The sequence below is a fragment of the Talaromyces atroroseus genome (genome assembly GCF_001907595.1).
Source record: "Talaromyces atroroseus strain IBT 11181 chromosome Unknown scaffold_5, whole genome shotgun sequence".
Classification (NCBI taxonomy): Eukaryota; Fungi; Ascomycota; class Eurotiomycetes; order Eurotiales; family Trichocomaceae; genus Talaromyces; species Talaromyces atroroseus.
In genome coordinates this window covers 618,018-635,834 of record NW_017971437.1, presented here as the reverse complement: position 1 = coordinate 635,834, position 17,817 = coordinate 618,018, and the positions used below count along the sequence as shown (strand labels likewise).

The 17,817-nt window shown below is 49.8% G+C and overlaps 7 protein-coding genes across 7 annotated transcripts; 4 read left to right on the top strand and 3 right to left on the bottom strand.

The window, feature by feature from the left end:
* Positions 1 to 560: 560 nt before the first annotated feature.
* UA08_04680 (hypothetical protein) lies at positions 561 to 2,535 on the top strand (the record flags this gene model as incomplete). The annotated part of the gene is made up of 2 exons (XM_020266977.1): positions 561 to 702; positions 770 to 2,535. The coding sequence occupies 2 exons, from the start codon at positions 561 to 563 to the stop codon at positions 2,533 to 2,535; spliced, it is 1,908 nt and encodes a 635-aa protein (XP_020119992.1).
* Positions 2,536 to 3,520: 985 nt separating this feature from the next.
* On the top strand, positions 3,521 to 4,536 carry UA08_04679 (hypothetical protein; the record flags this gene model as incomplete). The annotated part of the gene is made up of 2 exons (XM_020266976.1): positions 3,521 to 3,787; positions 3,859 to 4,536. The coding sequence occupies 2 exons, from the start codon at positions 3,521 to 3,523 to the stop codon at positions 4,534 to 4,536; spliced, it is 945 nt and encodes a 314-aa protein (XP_020119993.1).
* A 152-nt stretch (positions 4,537 to 4,688) lies between these two features.
* UA08_04678 (hypothetical protein) lies at positions 4,689 to 6,620 on the bottom strand (the record flags this gene model as incomplete). Its single annotated transcript, XM_020266975.1, has 1 exon — positions 4,689 to 6,620. The coding sequence occupies one exon, from the start codon at positions 6,618 to 6,620 to the stop codon at positions 4,689 to 4,691; it is 1,932 nt and encodes a 643-aa protein (XP_020119990.1).
* A 1,445-nt stretch (positions 6,621 to 8,065) lies between these two features.
* On the bottom strand, positions 8,066 to 9,562 carry UA08_04677 (hypothetical protein; the record flags this gene model as incomplete). The annotated part of the gene is made up of 1 exon (XM_020266974.1): positions 8,066 to 9,562. One exon carries the CDS (start codon positions 9,560 to 9,562, stop codon positions 8,066 to 8,068), a length of 1,497 nt encoding a protein of 498 aa, XP_020119991.1.
* A 1,573-nt stretch (positions 9,563 to 11,135) lies between these two features.
* UA08_04676 (Glycerol 2-dehydrogenase (NADP(+))) lies at positions 11,136 to 12,172 on the top strand (the record flags this gene model as incomplete). Its single annotated transcript, XM_020266973.1, has 2 exons — positions 11,136 to 11,543; positions 11,603 to 12,172. The coding sequence occupies 2 exons, from the start codon at positions 11,136 to 11,138 to the stop codon at positions 12,170 to 12,172; spliced, it is 978 nt and encodes a 325-aa protein (XP_020120246.1).
* A 519-nt stretch (positions 12,173 to 12,691) lies between these two features.
* On the bottom strand, positions 12,692 to 16,243 carry UA08_04675 (hypothetical protein; the record flags this gene model as incomplete). Its single annotated transcript, XM_020266971.1, has 6 exons — positions 12,692 to 14,202; positions 14,264 to 14,646; positions 14,795 to 15,058; positions 15,635 to 15,671; positions 15,823 to 16,149; positions 16,234 to 16,243. 6 exons carry the CDS (start codon positions 16,241 to 16,243, stop codon positions 12,692 to 12,694), a joined length of 2,532 nt encoding a protein of 843 aa, XP_020120245.1.
* Positions 16,244 to 16,664: 421 nt separating this feature from the next.
* Positions 16,665 to 17,668, top strand: UA08_04674 (hypothetical protein; the record flags this gene model as incomplete). The annotated part of the gene is made up of 3 exons (XM_020266970.1): positions 16,665 to 16,727; positions 16,795 to 16,913; positions 16,966 to 17,668. 3 exons carry the CDS (start codon positions 16,665 to 16,667, stop codon positions 17,666 to 17,668), a joined length of 885 nt encoding a protein of 294 aa, XP_020120244.1.
* Positions 17,669 to 17,817: the final 149 nt, after the last annotated feature.

Sequence of the window (17,817 nt, the reverse complement as noted above, 5' to 3'; positions counted from 1 at the left end):
GCAATTTACAAGCTTTGGACGACTAAACGACTGCGTGATTCGACTTTGATGCATGGCTTGCAGCGGCTTTTTTTTCATTACGGGTTTTGCACTTTGTTTGCTTACTATTTATCTGCTTGATGAGCGTTTTGATTGACATTCAAAAGTACTTTGCTTATATGGCTAGCTATAATTTTTTGTGTAGTTGATTGTTTGTAGCATCAGTTTCATTAATTTGAATTCAATTCACTATATTATTCAACAAGTCCATAGATTCTGTCTTCTTGTAGACCTAGCTCTAGTCCACGTGACCTGACAGCTCCGAGCGGCGGCGGGCACTCTTTTAGTGAGGCTTTGCCGATCATATTCAAGCTCTCTATTCCTTTTTATCAACTTCAGACGCCCTGTTCCTGCTAATCTCTCCACCACGCCACAAAAAACCGCACGGCGAATCCTTCCGGTCATCATCTATCTCGCCACGTACACACTTTAGATATATATCTCCCGATGGAAGGTGGTGGCGGTGGGGGACGTAGTGTTGCTATATATCCGGTTTCCGTACCGTGAAAGATTGTTTCGAGATGGCAGCTCCCTCTGGATCGGCTTTGTTCAAAAAGAAAGATGGCATTCTCACAGTTTCAAAAGACCACAAGTCGATATCATGGATTCCAGCGGCTGGGGGTGCTGGAGGTGCGGTCACGGTGGCTGTCCAGAACATGACCAGTATGTTGTTGGGAAGAAAGTTTGGTGAAATAAAAAAAAGAAAAATAGTACTAATCTGACATATTAGACCTACAGCAGACCCCCGCAAGTAATCCAAAGGTTATGCTGAAGATTTTTGCACAGCAGAATGATACACAGGAACAATACGTTTTCACTTTTACGTCTGCCACCAACGCCCGTGCCGAAGCCGATGCCATCAAAGATGTTCTCAGCGCAGCAATCACGGCGGCCAAGGCTGCTTCTGCTCCGGCGCCGGCTGCGGGTGCCCCGAGTGGTGAAGGACTTTCTGCTGCGATGGCCATGGCGAACGCGATTTCATCTCCTGGGACGGGTCCATCTGCATGGGATAATGATGACAAGTTGAAGGCAAATGCCGAGTTACAACAGTCCCTTCTCAAGTCCGATGCAAATCTGCAGCGAATGTTTATGGAGTCTCTCCGTACACGGCCGGAAACCCTGTCTGTCAGCCAATTTGCGTCTCAGTTTTGGTCGAGCCGAGTCCATCTGCTAAGGGCACATGCAATAGAGAGAACGCAGACGCGCGGCTCGTATAATGTCCTGTCATCCTTGAAACCGCGTACAGACAACAACGTCACGAAACTCAACATCACAAAGGAGCAGATTCAATTGATTTTCACTCAACACCCGCTAGTGAAGAAAGTTTACGATGAGAATGTGCCCAAGTTGAGTGAGCAACAGTTCTGGTCACGGTTCTTCCAGAGCCGTCTGTTCAAGAAACTGCGAGGAGAACGCATATCAGAGTCCGACGCTACGGATGCTATTTTGGATAAGTATCTCAAAGTCGACGAACATGCCGACCGGGTCAGCAACGCTCAGGTGCCTCATTTTATCGACCTTGCTGGGAACGAGGTCAACCACAGTCAACGACAGGGAAATCGCCCAGATTTTGACATGCGACCTGCTTCTATTGAGAAGGTCCCTATAATCCGCACCCTGAACGCGCTTAGTGAGAAGATCATGGCCAACGTAGCCCCGGCTGACGGTGACCCTTCTGCGCCGATTGGAATGGATGAAGAAACATACAACCAATTGCTATTACGGGATCTCAAGGGTGAGGAAGAACAGAGCCGTATATATCTTAATATTCGTGACCAGAGTCGGTTTTTTAGTCGGGATAAAGAAAAGGATGGCAAAGAGAAGGAGGCAGTTGCACAACGTGATCCAAAAGAGATCATTGTCTCTCTACAGACAGATCTGAATCAAACGTTCCCCGTTGACGGTTCGTATCATCTTGGGAAGATAGTTGAGCCAGAAGAAGAGGATGACGAGGAAGAAGACGAGAACAAAGCAAGGCAGGTGGTGGGATCAAAAATCAACATGCAGCGAGCCTCGACTGAAATCTTTGACGTTATTCGGGAACGAAGAGCGCAAGCAGATGTTACCTCGGACTCGGGCACTTGGGGTTTATCATCTACATTATTTGACCGTCTGTCCTTGACGCATGCAACATCTACGGAATTCTTGAACCAATTCTGGAACGCCTTCCTATCGGGGAATCCAGACCGCGCCGGCGAGCTTGCGTCCTTGGTTGAGTCATTGAACCGGGCAATAGAACGTATCAAGGCCGTGGCAGCTGATGCGGAAGCCGAGAGAGAGCGCGAAACCAACAAGCTCAAGCAGCATGCTCGTGAAGTATTCGCCGCAACGGGGAAGAAGATTCGCATTAATCTCGCCGGGGTTGGCGGTGGTGAAAAGGTGGTCAACCAGTTGCTCGGCCCTACTATATCGGCTTTGAGTGTGGCTATCGATAAGTACAAGCAGGCGCTCGCTGAAGCGACAGCTGCTGACGCCCTTGCTCGGCCGTCGGCTTGAGACTTGAGACTTGAGACTTCAAGTATCAGAGCTGCCTTGAATGCCTGAACACCTTAGCGGCTCTAGGCGATATCATTATGACGATCCAGAGGAGGGAATGAGTGTATTATATTTCAATTTAGGCAGGGAAGGCAACTCTTTATCAATATTGATAGACAAACACATAAAGCTTTCTTAATCAGCTAGCCCTCGTCTTGAACTAGTCATAGCTACTGACTACAAAGAAGAAGAAAAAAGAAAATCCCGGGAATCGCACCCAGAACTCAACGCCCGTCGAACGGGACCTGGCAAAACCAAGCTGGCTCATTCCATTGGTGCATTGAACATGTGGACAAAGGGGTGTGTAAGGAAGTGGATCTTACGGGTGAGAAAGGACAGCAAATGGATGTAAAAAGGAATAGAAAAAGGAGCAGGATGGTGATGCTGATGTCGTTCAGGGCTTTGCTTGTTTATACTCCAGTGCGGCTCTAATGAGGGGGCCTTAGGGCCTTAGGCATCAGTATTAGTCATGAATCACATGATTTCAATATACCTACAAGAAAGGGGCAAAATCTCGGAGACTGTTGACAGAAATCATATATAGTAAGTATGTACGTAGTATAAACAAAGTGTATGTTTATATGGCATCCATGACCGGCTTGTGTTGAGGCTAGCTATGTGCTCTATCAGTACAGACATGACTCGCCGTGCCGATTGGCAACCGGAAGACTTCAGTGGAGAAACACTTGTGCCAGTACCTACCTATCACTTCTAACCAGCATCAACCATCATACAGCACGGAAGATGTATATGGTCACCGGCGTTTGAACAATTACCGAGTTCTAGATTGCTAGATTGCCAGTCAGAACTAAAGCGTGCTCATGCTCATGGAGCTACCTGCTCGCGAATCTTAGCGCCACGTCGACATCATCGATTGACCATTCCCTCGAACAGCACCCAGCAAACAAACCCATTGAATTCTCTTGGAAGTAAAAAAATAATAACCATGTTATCATCCGGCTTTGCCAACGCCTCCGTCTCCAAATACCTCGTCATCTACATCGTTGCATCGTCAATCGCGTTGTCGATCTTCGATGTCAAGCATCTTGCCAACATCATCGTGGACCTCCACTTATGGAAATATGGCCAGGTATCGAGAATATTCACCTGGCAAGTAGCCGGGTATGCCAACTCGACCGAGGTCTTGTTCGCGGCAATGATGGCGTATCACTTGCGAGTCGTGGAGCGGATTTGGGGATCTAGGAAGATGGCCGTAAGTGTTCTCCCCTACATCTGGGATGATGATGATAAGAAGGAGACTGACTAACGGGTTAATATTGGTAGACCTTCCTTGTGACAGTCCTGCCCTACACGACTATTATCACACCTCTTGTTCTTGCCCTCGTGCTACGACCGCTTTCGTTCGGTACACTGAATTATCTACCGTCCGGGCCGACTGCGATTATATTCGCGCTGCTAGCACAATACCACGCCGCGATTCCCCATACATTTAAATACCGTATCTCTACATATGGTGGAAGCACAAGCCGTCGGAACACCGCATCGACGAACGAGGGCAGCAGCAGCAGCAGCAACAACGACAACACTAAACCCTCTTTAACGATACTGCTCTCTGACAAATCGACAACATACCTTGTTGCCGCGCAGCTGGCGCTCTCGCAATTCCCGGCGTCACTTCTGCCCGCCTTTGTTGGCTGGGCTGTTGGAATTGCGTGGAGAGCGGAGATCCTGCCGGCGTCTCGGAGTACGGGGAGAGGCTGGAGGGTTCCAGCCTGGGTAGTTGGGGAGAGGGAATCTGCGCAACAACAGCAACAACAAAGACTCTCGTCTGCGGGCGGGGATGGGGAGGATAGCGAACGATATGCGGATTTAAGAAGACGATTGGATGCTGCTTCTGCCGCAGCGGCGGCGGCTCAACAGGGTGCTAGCAGTGGTGTAGAAGGTTCTTCGGGGCAGACGCAGCGTAGGCCGTTGTTGGAACGACTTACGGGGACTTTCTAGCGTTGTCGCCAAACGATACTAAGTATACACACATATCCACGCAAATGAAATTCTTGTCCAAGAAATGCTACATGCTGTCCAGTGTCTAGGTAGTTATCCTACAATCCATTCGCGCTCTCTCCTTCTCGTGAATGATAATGGAGTGGAACAGTTCAACATTGTATCCTTTTCACCCAAACCCTCATCCCACCGTTTCCACCCCTATTCATCCGCAAGAAATACGGAACAAAGGTCAACTGCTTAGTCGAGTCACCATACTTCCATTCTTCAGAGCCATACAGGGAAGACCAATTGGCATTTACTATTTCCTTACCGGGCGAATGCACCCTCACCACATCCTCCACAGAAGCAATGGTAGCAGCTGGAGCGTCAGCCACAATATCGTCCGCTATCAGGGCAATATGATCGATATCAACGCCAGGATTGTCAACATCTTCAATGCAGTAGACCAGGGGCCCGCGCATGATACAGATCTCATCCTTGCCCGTTTTCGGATTTGCGTATACTTTGCGTGGTTGTAGAGGGAAGTTCAGGCTGATGGTTGTATTGGCCACCGCGGCGAGGTAGAGGTATCCATCTTTGACTTCGCCGCCGGACAATGAGCAGGAGTAATTTGAAGCCGCCCAGTCGGGAATTCTTAGGGCAAGCTTCAGGGCCTTCGGCCCTCGAACGGTGAGTTGAATATCGCCAGACCAAGGTAAATTCGTTGTTTGCGAGACCAACGTTCCTCCACTTTCCGGTACGGAGAACTCGCTGGCAATCCAAAGATGGACAGCCACCAAAGATTCTTGCTCGTAGGAGGAATAGATCAGCGACTCGAGCTGTCCCAGCAGCTTTGCCACATTCGGTGGACAGCATGCGACTTCGAACCAGGTACTGCGCTCCTTCTTGTGGCCGGTGAATGTTCTTAACGGGTTCTGGTAGTAGAATGATTTGCCATCCAGGCCGACAGCACCGAGGAAGCCATTGTACAGGGCAATTTCCATGACATCCCCGTACTCGCCCTTGAGTTCCTGGCGTAATAGCTTGGAGCACCATACGATCAGGGCAAAAGTAGCGCATGTCTCGGCGTAACAGCCGTGGCTTTCTTCGGTGTCTCCGAGGAAATAGTCTGGTCCAAAGCCTTCTGATTGCCGCATCGCGCCGAGCGCACCGGTGATGTAGAGTTTTTTGTCAACTGTGTTCCGCCATAGACGGTCTAGGGCTTCTTTGACTTGGATATCACCGGTCAAGCGCACGTATTCCGTGGCGGCTGTGACAAAATACATGGCGCGCACGGAATGGCCTTTGATCTCATCCTGTTCAACAAGGGGTGCATGTGCCTGCTGGTACGCATAATCTCTGGGGTGTGTGTAAGGATTGGGCATTTCGGAGCCCATCGCATCGTACGGATCACCCCCTCGAGCTCTCGCTTCGTGGTCATAGAATATCTCGCCATTTGCATCCCTCTGGCCGCGCTCCAAAATAAAATACTTGGCTAGCTTCAGAGGTAAGGGTTCTTTGGTGAGCTCGTAGAGTCTCAACAAGCCCAGTTCAATCTCTGGATGGCCGGGGTAGCCATGGAGTTTGCCGTCTTCAGGACCAAAGACCGAATCAACATGTTTCAATGCTTTCATGACTGGTTCCAAAAGTCGTCCGCTATTTGTCAAGGTCTCATACGCGACGCAGGCTTCTATCAGATGGCCCAGGCAGTACAATTCATGCATATCCCTCACATTCGTCCACCGCTTATGCACCCCTCTAACTGTATAGTACGAATTGAGATAGCCGTCTTCATGCTGCGCAGCGCGAATCATGTCAACAGCGTGCTCGACTTCTTGGCGCAGGATGAGATCATCTTTTCCTTCTGGATGCTCCTTCAAAAGGAAGTAGCATGCGGCTTCGGTGACTTTGTAGATGTCCGAGTCCCAGAAGGCGTGCGGTTTGGTCTTGTGGCCTTCCTTCCATGTTAGGCAGTACCAATGGCCCAGCGATTTCTGGGCGTGGATGATTGCTGGGATTGTGAGAAGGCGAGAACGGGACTGCATCGATGTCCAAAAGGCGGAGGTGATGTTGACATCGCGAATTGCGCTAGGGGAAGACATTATTATAATACCTAGGTACTCTTTTATTATTTTCTTTGTTTTTCTCTATTTAGTCTCTGTGATAATACTGATGATATGCCATTCTTTTATAGAATCAGATCTACTTAGGGCAAGCTGGAGGGGCTCCTACGTGACCCCGCCGGAGGCCACGATGCAGAGCCTAAAGAGGTAATAATCCGGTGAACTCATTTTTACCGAATTTGGAAATCTGCCAGGTCGACCTTACATTGGCACGAAAGTCAGTTAGGGCTAGGGCTAGGGCTAATGGTTGTTTCTGCTCAGATATGTATTATTGACAGCTGCTAAGGGGGCCAGACTAAGGTAAAGCGACCTTGGACCAGACATGAACGATGTGACCATTTACCAAACCCTATAGTCATAATATATGCATAGTTCTAATTCTCAGACCCCTTGGTCGTACACCAGTGTTACTCTACGCAGGAACAATTGTCCATACTTCATGCTACCCTAAGAAGAAAAAAAGGTTCATCAAAACCCTAACTACTACACCGTAAACTTTGAGTCTTCCACCCAACAACGCATCGGCAGTATACGGAGCCAATGTTGCATCTTACACCGATTCTCTGACCGGGATATACAATTTGTTTTTTAAGAATACTATCTTAAAAAATAATCCAATCACATCAACAACGCAATCGGCACAACCGGAAGACTGACCTCCGGCTTAATCAAGTTAGCGTATACACTAGCACGGGTCAGGGCTAGTTCTTACCGTAAGGAGACTAGAAGAGCAACTGAGGGAAATAACTGAAAATTACACCCCACTTAGTACTAGTAAATTGGACGGTAACTTGGTAACACCGTGACAGCGTTACAGTTACAGTTGTGACGTCATGCCGCAGCCAATCAGATGCGCACGAGTTGAAAGTTACCTAAAAGGGAAATATTGGTTCGTCCCAAGCCTTTCTATCCTTTTGGTTTGATGGAGAGGAGATAAGAATTACGTAGATTGGTTTCAGCGTTACCTCACCGTTTTAATTGTTTAGCAGATTAGGGATCAGGGATGCTCTTGAGTTTGTTCCATGTTAAAAATTCCCTGGAATTCAAAAAAGTGAAAATATAACTGTAAATCCGAACTCTAGCCTCGATTGATCAACAGGGGAATTGAAATACCTGTGCAAGGTTAAATCTATTTGAGATCGTAGACAAAATAGCAAATGAAAAAAGGTTATGTAACCGTCATATTCTTGAAGGTTGTCCTTTCTATCGTCAAGTTCATAGTGGATATCCATGCAAATTTATACCAGATGTACCAGAAATAAGAGAAAAAAAAAATCGTCATCGTCATCGGACCAATATCCGATAGGTCCGTCCCAAAAAAAGAGAACGCCTTTTTGGGAGACAGAGAATCATCCCAATACCCTTTATATGTATCCTTTTTGAATAAAAAAAAAACCGAAAAAAGGTGAAGAGAAAAAAAGAGTTTACTCGACAGCAGAAAGCCCGTCACCACCGTGTAGGACAGGGTTGATCTTTTCGTTCCACTTAAACTTAAACTCCTTGCCGAGTTCTTTCCGGACAACAGCCTTGACGGCTTCCAACACGTTGTCAAACACACCAAAGTTGGCCGGGCTGTCCGGTGCGTTCTCTCCTGGTCCGCCTTGGAACACACCAGTGCGGACTAGACAGGTGTTCCAACCGTACATGTTGCCGCCAATGATATCGGAGGCCGGGTTATCTCCAACCATGTAGACATTCTGGGGTAGCTTGTTCTCGTTGTGAATCTCCTCCATCCACGACTTGAGCACTTCGTCGGCGTATTTGTATGTGGCCAATTCAGGCTTGCCGTAGACCACACGCTCGAGGTCATTGCCCGTCAGGGACTTGTAGATGGCTTCAATGGCAATACGGAATGCTCCCTGGGTCATGCGAGGGGGGCCCTTGAACTGGGTGGGCATGACCATGTCGCCTTGTGAGAAGTAGATGGGGATGCTGTTTGTCTCTAAGTTCTTCGACTTTGTTCCAAAATAGCCGTTTTCGGATAGTAGCAGGTCAATGATGAGCTGGAAGTCTGTGGCGTAATCTCTCGAGTCGGCAAAGACAAGAATAGCGTCGAACTTGACTCGTTTAAAGTCGACTGGGTGTGCGTGGACACGCTCCTCCTCGGTGAAGCACCTCCAGGGGGAGGCTTCTTGGTCCCAAGCCAGGATGTCCTTCGGGGTGTACACGTGCTTGAAGCCATAGTTCTGGGCGACGCCACGACACTTAAAGCCCTCGCCACCGACGACGAGAACGGTCTCGTAGTACTCGGACAGAGCCTGCATGGGGGTGTGAGATTGAATAAATTGGTTAACAGAGATGGGGACCTCGAGAATTTCGGACAGCTGCTGGCAACGCTCCTCTTCGGTCTTGCCACCACCGTTGGTCAAAAGGATGTAAGGAATCTTGATGCCCAATTCGTTGTCACCGTTCAGCATCTTCAAGGACTCCCGAGCCTCGAGGATGGCGTGGTTACCGTGGGCGAGGACACCGTCGATATCAAAGGCAAAGGCCATGTTCTTGGCGGCCTTTACCTGCTCCTTGGCCATGTCTTGTACCTGGGAGGCCAGGATTTCCCGCGAGACGGCGGCCTTTCGGTCATCTATGCCGACGATGGAAGACAGACGAGAGGGGCGAGGAGAGCGAGGGATGGGCAGCGAGGTGCCAAAGGAATTCCTTGAGCCGCGCTTGTCCCGCATGGAGGGAGCCAGGCTCAGGTTGTGCATGTACTGAGAAGCATCGCTGATGGAGCTGCGTGTGGCCGGGATCTCGACCACCTCGCTCTCCCGACGGCCAGCGTGAGAGGGATCTGCAGGGATGGGAAGAGTTGTGCCTTCTAGCGACTGAGGTGCAACTGGGGCCACGACGCTGGGCCGGCTGTCTCGAGGAGAGTGAACCTGGGTGAGATCGGCTCCAATATCGGAGTCGTCGAAGCGAGGCATGGTGGCTGTTCTGTTTGTTCTGGATGCTCTAGACGGGGATAAGTAGTAAATATGGCACGGAGCAGATGTGATAATGCTTGAGGAGAGTAGATATGAAGGAGTCTGGAAAAGAATAAACAAGAAGGACTGGCGGGGGAGGGGGCAGTATTTATTTGCGCAAGACAAACATCATCACCATTGCTTGATATCCAGAGGCTGCCGAAAGCGGCTTAGTGGGCAGCCCGGCTCCACCGTGGCCATCCCTAAGAATTATCGTCATCATTTATTACGTCTGCGGTCAGGGCTGATTGGGTTTGGAGATCGCTCGGCGGCCCTTTTGATCGGTCGGCTGCTCTCCGGCCAGCGTTGCAAGGCTTCGCGAACTTCAAGCCGAGTTCTCGGGATGGGTTTTTTCGCGGCGGTTTGTCGCAGGGCTGTTCTCCTCGGCGACCTCCGAGTCTCCCAGACAGGCTCTCGATGCGCAAGAGTCGAGCAAGCAGTGCGGCGTTTCGCAAGAGAAGCCTCCCATTCTCCCCCATACTGGAGTTACTAGCGCGGTGTCTGTCACTGACCAGAACAGTATAGCCCGGCAGGACGGAGCACTGCACCCCTAAAGGGTGGTGAAACCCACGGCTGGCGCATACGTTCGAAGACATGGACCCAGTGGGTGATCCAGTCAAACGAGGATGATAAAGATTGCAGCAGCAACGCCCCATAAAAAAAAGTGGATGGGATGGTGACATGGATGCGTCCGAGGTAGCAAAACACGGAGCAGGGAGATCCATGTGCATCTGTCTATATATGTAACTGTATGGCAGGCAGGCCACGGAGGAAAACGACAAAAACGCCTCGAGAAGACACAGACGTGCATCAAGAGGCGCCGCTAAAGCATGCCCTAACGGCGCATCCGCTCAGGGCCTCGCATTGGCAGCGCAGCCACTGCCAGCCACTGGTAATTTGTTATGGAGCCCCTCGGACCCAGTCAAACGCGTGGTGATGTCATGCTGCTTCGTGGTTGGTGCACAAGCGTTTCAGCAAAACCCATGAATATCTCGCTCGAAAATTGGATTGAGCAAGTATGAAGACTGGAGTCGGCAGAAATAGGAGGGAAAATGGAACGGGAATGCGGCGGAATTGCAGATTTCATGTACGGTAATATATTACGATATGACGGCATGATTCAGTCAGTCCGCGGGTACTAGTACAGAGCAAATACGTCTTAAAATACGCAACTTTCAAACATGATGCAAAAGCGGACGAGGATACGCCGGGACTGGACAGCAATAATGAAGCAGCAGGGAAAAAAAAGAAAAAAAGAAATGGAGACCAGTGGGCTGATTGATGTAGGATGTGGTAATCGTGCTCCGGGAATGTATGTACGATGTCGTAGAGAGAGAGAGGCGTGGAGGGGCATCTGTGAAGGGGTCCCGCTGCCACCGGACGCTCTCTCTCGTTCTCTCTCAACAAACTTCTCTCAACCAGCCTTGTACCACCATACGCATACATACATCATCTGCCTCATATATATATAAATATACACATCGATATATACATTGTCCTGTCCCATCCTTCCAGTGCGTCGAAATAGCCCATCATGTCCGACGGCAAGACATTCACGCTGAGCAATGGCGTCACCATCCCCGCCGTCGGCTTCGGCACCTTTGCCAACGAAGGAGCAAAGGGAGAGACCTACAAGGCCGTCGCCCACGCCCTGCGCGTTGGCTACCGTCATCTAGACTGTGCATGGTACTACCTCAATGAAGAAGAAGTGGGCGATGCTCTGCACGACTTCCTCAAGGAGAACCCCTCCGTCAAGCGCGAAGACATCTTCATCACCACCAAGGTGTGGAACCACCTGCACCGCTTCGAGGATGTCCTCTGGTCGCTCGAGAACTCGTTGCAGAAGTTCAAAACCACTTACGTCGATTTGTTCCTCATCCACTGGCCCATTGCCGCCGAGAAGGAGACCCAAGAGAAGCCAAAGATTGGCCCAGATGGAAAGGTACGTCTTCCATCCTTCTTTACATGAATTTCTACTGACAGGACCCAAAAAAAAAACAGTACGTCATCCTCAAAGACTTAACCGAGAACCCCGAGCCAACATGGCGCGCAATGGAGAAACTTTACGAAGACAAGAAAGTGCGTGCTATCGGAGTCTCCAACTGGACCATCAAGGGCCTCGAGCAGCTCCAAACCTTCGCCAAAGTGAAGCCGCACGTCAACCAGATTGAGATCCACCCCTTCCTCCCCAACAACGCGCTGGTTGACTACCTGCTCAAGCACGACATTCTGCCGCAGGCCTACTCCCCACTGGGATCGCAGAACCAGGTGCCTACGACGGGCGAGAAAGTGAGTGAGAACAAGACGCTCAATGCCATTGCCGAGCGCCGTGGATACACCCTAGCACAGGTCCTGATTGCCTGGGGTATTCGACGCGGCTATGTTGTGCTCCCCAAGAGCTCTACGCCGTCGCGCATCGAGTCTAATTTCAAGTCTGTCAAGCTGACAGACGAGGATTTCGCGGATGTTAACGCCGTTGCCGATGATCGTCATTTCCGCTTCGTGAATATGAAGGATACTTTTGGTTATGATGTTTGGCCTGAGGAGGCCAAGACTGCTATTTCCACATAATTTACCCTTTTTTTTTTCTATCTGTTCGGGGGAAAAAAAAATAAAAATAAAAATACCGTCTGTTCTGTTTTGTTATAGTCACTAGATTTAGGCTTAAGAACACCGATATTTCACATGCAGGGTTGATGTCTCCATACGTTAAAAATATGATCCGTACTATATTCGGGGGTCATCTGCACATCTACATGATGATTCAGAAATCAAGGAAATGGAGAATCAGGGTCGACCGGGTTTCGAGTGATCTGTAGGAATATAATAATATATTATTCTTATTATATGTGCGTGCTGATCCGAGGGAGGGATTGTTACACCTAGAAAAGATATCCTCTCTTAATTGACTTAGGGTTGCGGACTCAGGCCTCAGGCAACAACGGATGTAGATAAAAATCAATGTATAGAATAGACTGAATAAACATGCTGGATATAATATAAGGCAAACAATAACGAAATAGGGTATCAACATTTAGCAGTACACACACAAGACATCCGATGTTATGCTAGTCAAAATAAATAAACATTTTAAACAGCAGTTCTCCTTGCACGCACCCGTTTTACCATGGGCGTCGCACCCGCTGAGGATGACCCCGGTGCTTTGACGAGACTGCTACTCCTAGGAATGCCACTGACTTTCTGTGATATGTGCTGGCTGCTTGACATAGCGCTGCTCTGCTTATTCGTTGTTGTTGCAGAAGAAGCAGTTTTGGACGAATGATGAGAGGGCAACTCCGCGGTGCTTGCTGTAGCAGCAGTAGCAGTAGTACTGGTGGTAGAGCCCCGTGGCACTCTAGGAGTCAGCTTTTTGCGCTTCGGAATCGGTGTGCCAGCAGCCAGGGGCTTGGTGCTGATGGCCGTCGAGTTTGCGTTAGCCGTCATGTCTCTATTGCTACTATTCATTGCTGCCATGTTGATCTTGCGCACTTTCTTGATTGGCGTAGCTGGTAGGGCGGGTGCTGTAGTGGTCTCTTGCTTGATTTTGCTTCCCTCACGTCGAGATTTCTTCTTCCCCGGAGATGGAGACTCAGATGTTTGGTATATCTTCTCCGGTGCATATTCGACGAGCTTGTCATCCCTCCACAATACTTGTCTGGATTTGGCATGTTTCCGCGGCGACCGTTGGTGTTGTGAAAATTCTTCTTCAATTGGCATAAATAGCATTGTTTCATCGCCGCGCTCTTGTTTGCCCAAGGCTTGTAACACGTACTTGGGAAGCACCGAATTCCCCTTGTTGCGGCGCGTGTTTTTACGAGTTGTAAGCGCCAGCTCCTGGGCTTCTGTTCGTTGAAGAAACACAAATTCAGTGCCATTGGCGCGTCGCACTGGAATCTGGTTTGGTACCGCTGGTCGCAGACTGCGTGTTTGGTGAGCTCTCGAAGGCTTCGTGCGAGTGCTGCGGCGACACGCGATCGTTGGCGAGAATGTCTGACCTTGACTCGGCTCTGAGGCTTCAGGGGATTCTGGCAACTTTTCAGCCTTGACCGGGGTCAATACGACTTGTTTCTGAATCGACGGCGAATTGACATCCAACTCTTCGAGCACACGCCGCGACTGCACTGCTGGCGAGCTCAGTGTCGCTGCCATCTGCTGCTGTTCCTCCCTGTTCCTGTCATTACTCTTACTTTCGTTTGACACCATCGCAGCGTTGGCCGCGCGTTTCGCTTGGGCCCGCGACAAGAATTCAGTAAGTAGCGCAGCGTCCTCGCCGTCAAGAGAGTTCATGCGCAGTGCTGACCGCACCAAGGTTGGCTCTTGTTTTACGATAAGTTCTCGCACTTCTGCCGCTGCCTCGTTACTTGGTGCTTCGCCCGCAAGATCAACAATCTCAGAAATTACGGCGCTATGGTCGGCGTCATCATCTTCGCTGGCACCACTCTCTCCCACTTCGGGATTTGTGCATAGCACGACAGCATGTGAACTCTCCTCCAATGGGTGCGCAACATGCTTATTATCTTCCGCCTCATTTTCAGCGTCGTGGCTGGCAACGGCCGATGGCCCCTCGTCCTCCAAGTCTTCAGGAAGGGCGACCAATTTGCCTAGTCGGGTAGTTAGTAACCTATCAGATGCAAGTCTGGCATCATCGGTCCAATCGCTCACGTTTTCTCTTCCCAGTCTCCAACTCCCATTTGGTCTCCAAAAAGGACCGACCCCGCTCCGTCTGTGCTTGTGCATCTGCATCTGCATCCTGCTCGTTGTTGTCATGTTGTAGTCGCTGTCGCTTGACTGCGCGAACATATTCTGCATTTGCCGATTGACTGATTTCCTTTGCGAACTCGCTTTCTTCAATGCGACTCGGCACTGGTGCAACTATGCGCCGCTCTCGAAGCGCTTCCATACTCTTTCTGAACCGTTTCCAAATCTTGCGCGATTTATGGCGCGGCAGAAATGCCGTCGATGGTTGCCGTTCCCAGGCTTTCAGGACTACTGTTGTCGCAGGCGCAGTTGGCGCGAAGCTGATCTGGTTTGTAATTTGCGTAATGCTATAAACAAACGTTAATAAAAGTTATCACCCAATGTTCGACTGGAAACGCTGCATTTTCAACGCCTATGACGGCGGCCGAGAGGCATCCTCAATCATTTTCGCAGACGGTCACAGAATAAAGTAATAAGGAGAAATGAAGCACTTACTATGTTGGCAACGCTGGCTGTGGGTATGCAACGGCCGCTGCTGTGGCCATGCCTGTTAGAAGCACGTCCTTCATATTTACCACCAACCACGCACTCGCGCGGTGTGATTTGTCCGAATGGAATGCTTGAAATGCCCGCTGTACGTATTCCCAATTTCTAGACAGCAATTGGGTCTTGCTTGCGGGGATATGGATCCAGGAATGGGGGGCACGCGAAGAATGCTGTGTTGTTTCTTTCGTCTCGAGGTATCGATGCAGCGTAAAACTACAGACAGAGCAGTATCCCCGAGTATTAAGGAAAACAGATGATCCGACTATGTAGCCGGGTGTCGATAGGATTAATGTCTGCTGGTGTATTCTATGCCGTGCTGTTTGTTGGTTGTCGTTGAGAAGCGAAGAAAGAGAGCGAGAGAGAAAGTCGCGTGGTGGAAAACGGGCCCAACAGTGCGCGTTGCCGTGCCAACGCTCTCTCTCTCCTTATTGCGCAGTACGGACTGACTTGATAGCTAATACGAAGATTTTCTATTTCGTTGGTTTGGTCATTTTTCTCATAAGACATGAGGCATAAGAAGACATCATAAGCATTCTACACTTCACAAAGCGATTTCTTGGAGAAGTAAACCAGGGCAGGCCTCAACAGACATGGGAGCCGTGCGATGCAGAGACGTCTAAACCAGCTTCTGTGAAAAGAACTCTGCGCCGTATGATGGATATCGTCAATGACACCCCCTCCGGCACCTATGTCGCTTGTCGATTCGTGATCGCCCGGGATGGCTCTCTTCTCAAAATGCGCTGTGCATGTTCAAGATGACCCAGGGTGCGGCACCGTGCCGGCACGTACTTCATAGCGTATCGAAACAAGTCGCTCCAGTCAATAGCTATACAGCTCGAGAATATACTGCATGCCTAAACGCCCGAAAGCTCTTCTAACATATCGGATTCGTCATATGGATCGCCAAATTCGCCTGTTCGAACGGGTGGTTAGGACCGTGCTGCTCCGACTAACAAGATTATGATAGATAGACCTACGCAGACTAAAATCATTGTCAACAACAGATTCCAACGCCCGATTATACTCCTCCTGTGCTCGCTGGTTATTCCACGACGCGCCAGGCGCTTCTTTGACCTGCGATGACGTGCCAGTGGCGGTAGCAGCAGTAGCACGATCTGCAGCTAGTTTATTCAGCGAAGAAGTAAAGGGTGAGCCGAGAGATGCGCCGCCGCTCTCATGATGAGATGCTGTCTGTGAACCAGGCGGCGAGAGTTCTGCTGCTGGTTTATCGAATGTCGGTGTACGGGCGCCAGCCGGTGAGGCGGACTCGGAGGAGGATAGCATTTCGGAGTCTCCGTCGAGGTCTGTGAGACAGACAGTTAGTTATAAGACCAGGTCCGAGAAGCTGCAGAAGAGAGCACAGGGAAATGAGTAGAGGGCGAACGCACCGGCAGACATGGTGATAGTAGGTAGTGTTATAGAACGACTTCTGGCTCGTTGTTAGCTTCAAACGACTGAACGGTCCATAGAACACAAGCTGTGTCAAAGCACCTTTGATATATGTTCAGAGAAGAAGGTAGCAAATAGCGAACAGACAGTGGAATAGGGTAGGCAGATAGATGACTGTTGATGGGAAGATCTGATCGATTGATAACTAAACCAGCGGACCGCCCCGCATTTTCCATTTGAGTGCCGGCCGCACTTCAAAAGATTTTGAACGTCGAGACGAACTACACTTTTTTTTCTCTCTTTGCGTCTCCCCAGCAGCAAGCAAAGTCCTTTTTTAGGCCGTCAATCGTTTCTTGCCACATACCACTTACTGCCATCTGACGTTTCTCCTGTGGCCGTTACTTTTACCTGGCTTCCCACTTCTATCACCATGAGCAAAGAGCGAGCAAACGCCCCCGATGCCTGGGAAGCAGACTGGGAAAGCTTGGCTGATGTATGTGAATATACCTCTCTTATTATAACTTCTATCTACCTGGTTGTTACTCACGCATTGGATCTAGAAGCAGGAAGTGAAACCCGATGCCGCTGGTACGCCGGGAAAAAAGGTGTCCTCAAAAGTGACCAAAGCACAACGCAGAGCAGCGCAGGCCGAATTCAATAGGAAACTGTGGGAGGAGGCGTAAGTTCTCTAGGGTTGATCTATATGCAAAGAAGTCTAACGTTGGAACAAGTGAATCCCCACAAACATTCCACTATCTGGAGTCGCGCTCAGCTGTCCCGCTCAAGCAGGAATTCAAGCCTGCCGTCACTGTCCTCAGTCGCCGTCCACAGATTGCTTCTCGGAACAACAACCACAAAGGCCATGGAGTCGATGCAGCGGGCGAGGGAATTTCAAATCTTACGATTGGCGGTTCCGGTTTATCAGATTCGGAAGATGAGACCAACAAGCCGCCGGAAATCACGCCTGAAGAGCGGCAAGCCAAGGCTTTGAGGGACAGAGAAGAAAAGCAGCGCAAGTATGAAGAAGCCCGCGAAAGACTATTTGGCAATTCGTCGACACCGGGCTCCGGAACCTCATCGCCGGGTGGTACTCCTCCGCCATCGAGACTCCAGAACTCTGGCGGCTTTGATGGCACTCGTGGTCGGGGGAGAAATCGAGGCGGTGGTGGTGGCGGCGGCAGAGACAGAGACAGGGAGAATAATAACAAACGTGACTCTCCAGCAGCAGCCAACAAGCAAAGGCAACTGTATGATCCAGGCTATTCGACCAAGCCGAATTCGCCTTTTCTACAACGAAGAGAGCGCACGTCACAGCTTTCTACAGAGAGATCAGATAGCGAGCAACAGAGTCTGAAGCCTACAAGGAACCCAAGGGGACCTGATGGCAGTGGCCGTGGTGGTTTTGGATTTGGCCCTCGCGGCAGAGGTGCTTAGGTTTTTCTTTCTTTCTTGTCGACAAGAACAAGGAAAAATAGAAAGAATAAGGAAATTAAAAAGAAGCTCAAGTCATGGTAATATTCAAATGTCCCCACTGTGGGCGCAGAATACATCTCGCTAATCTTCACTTTAGATGGCAATTCAAC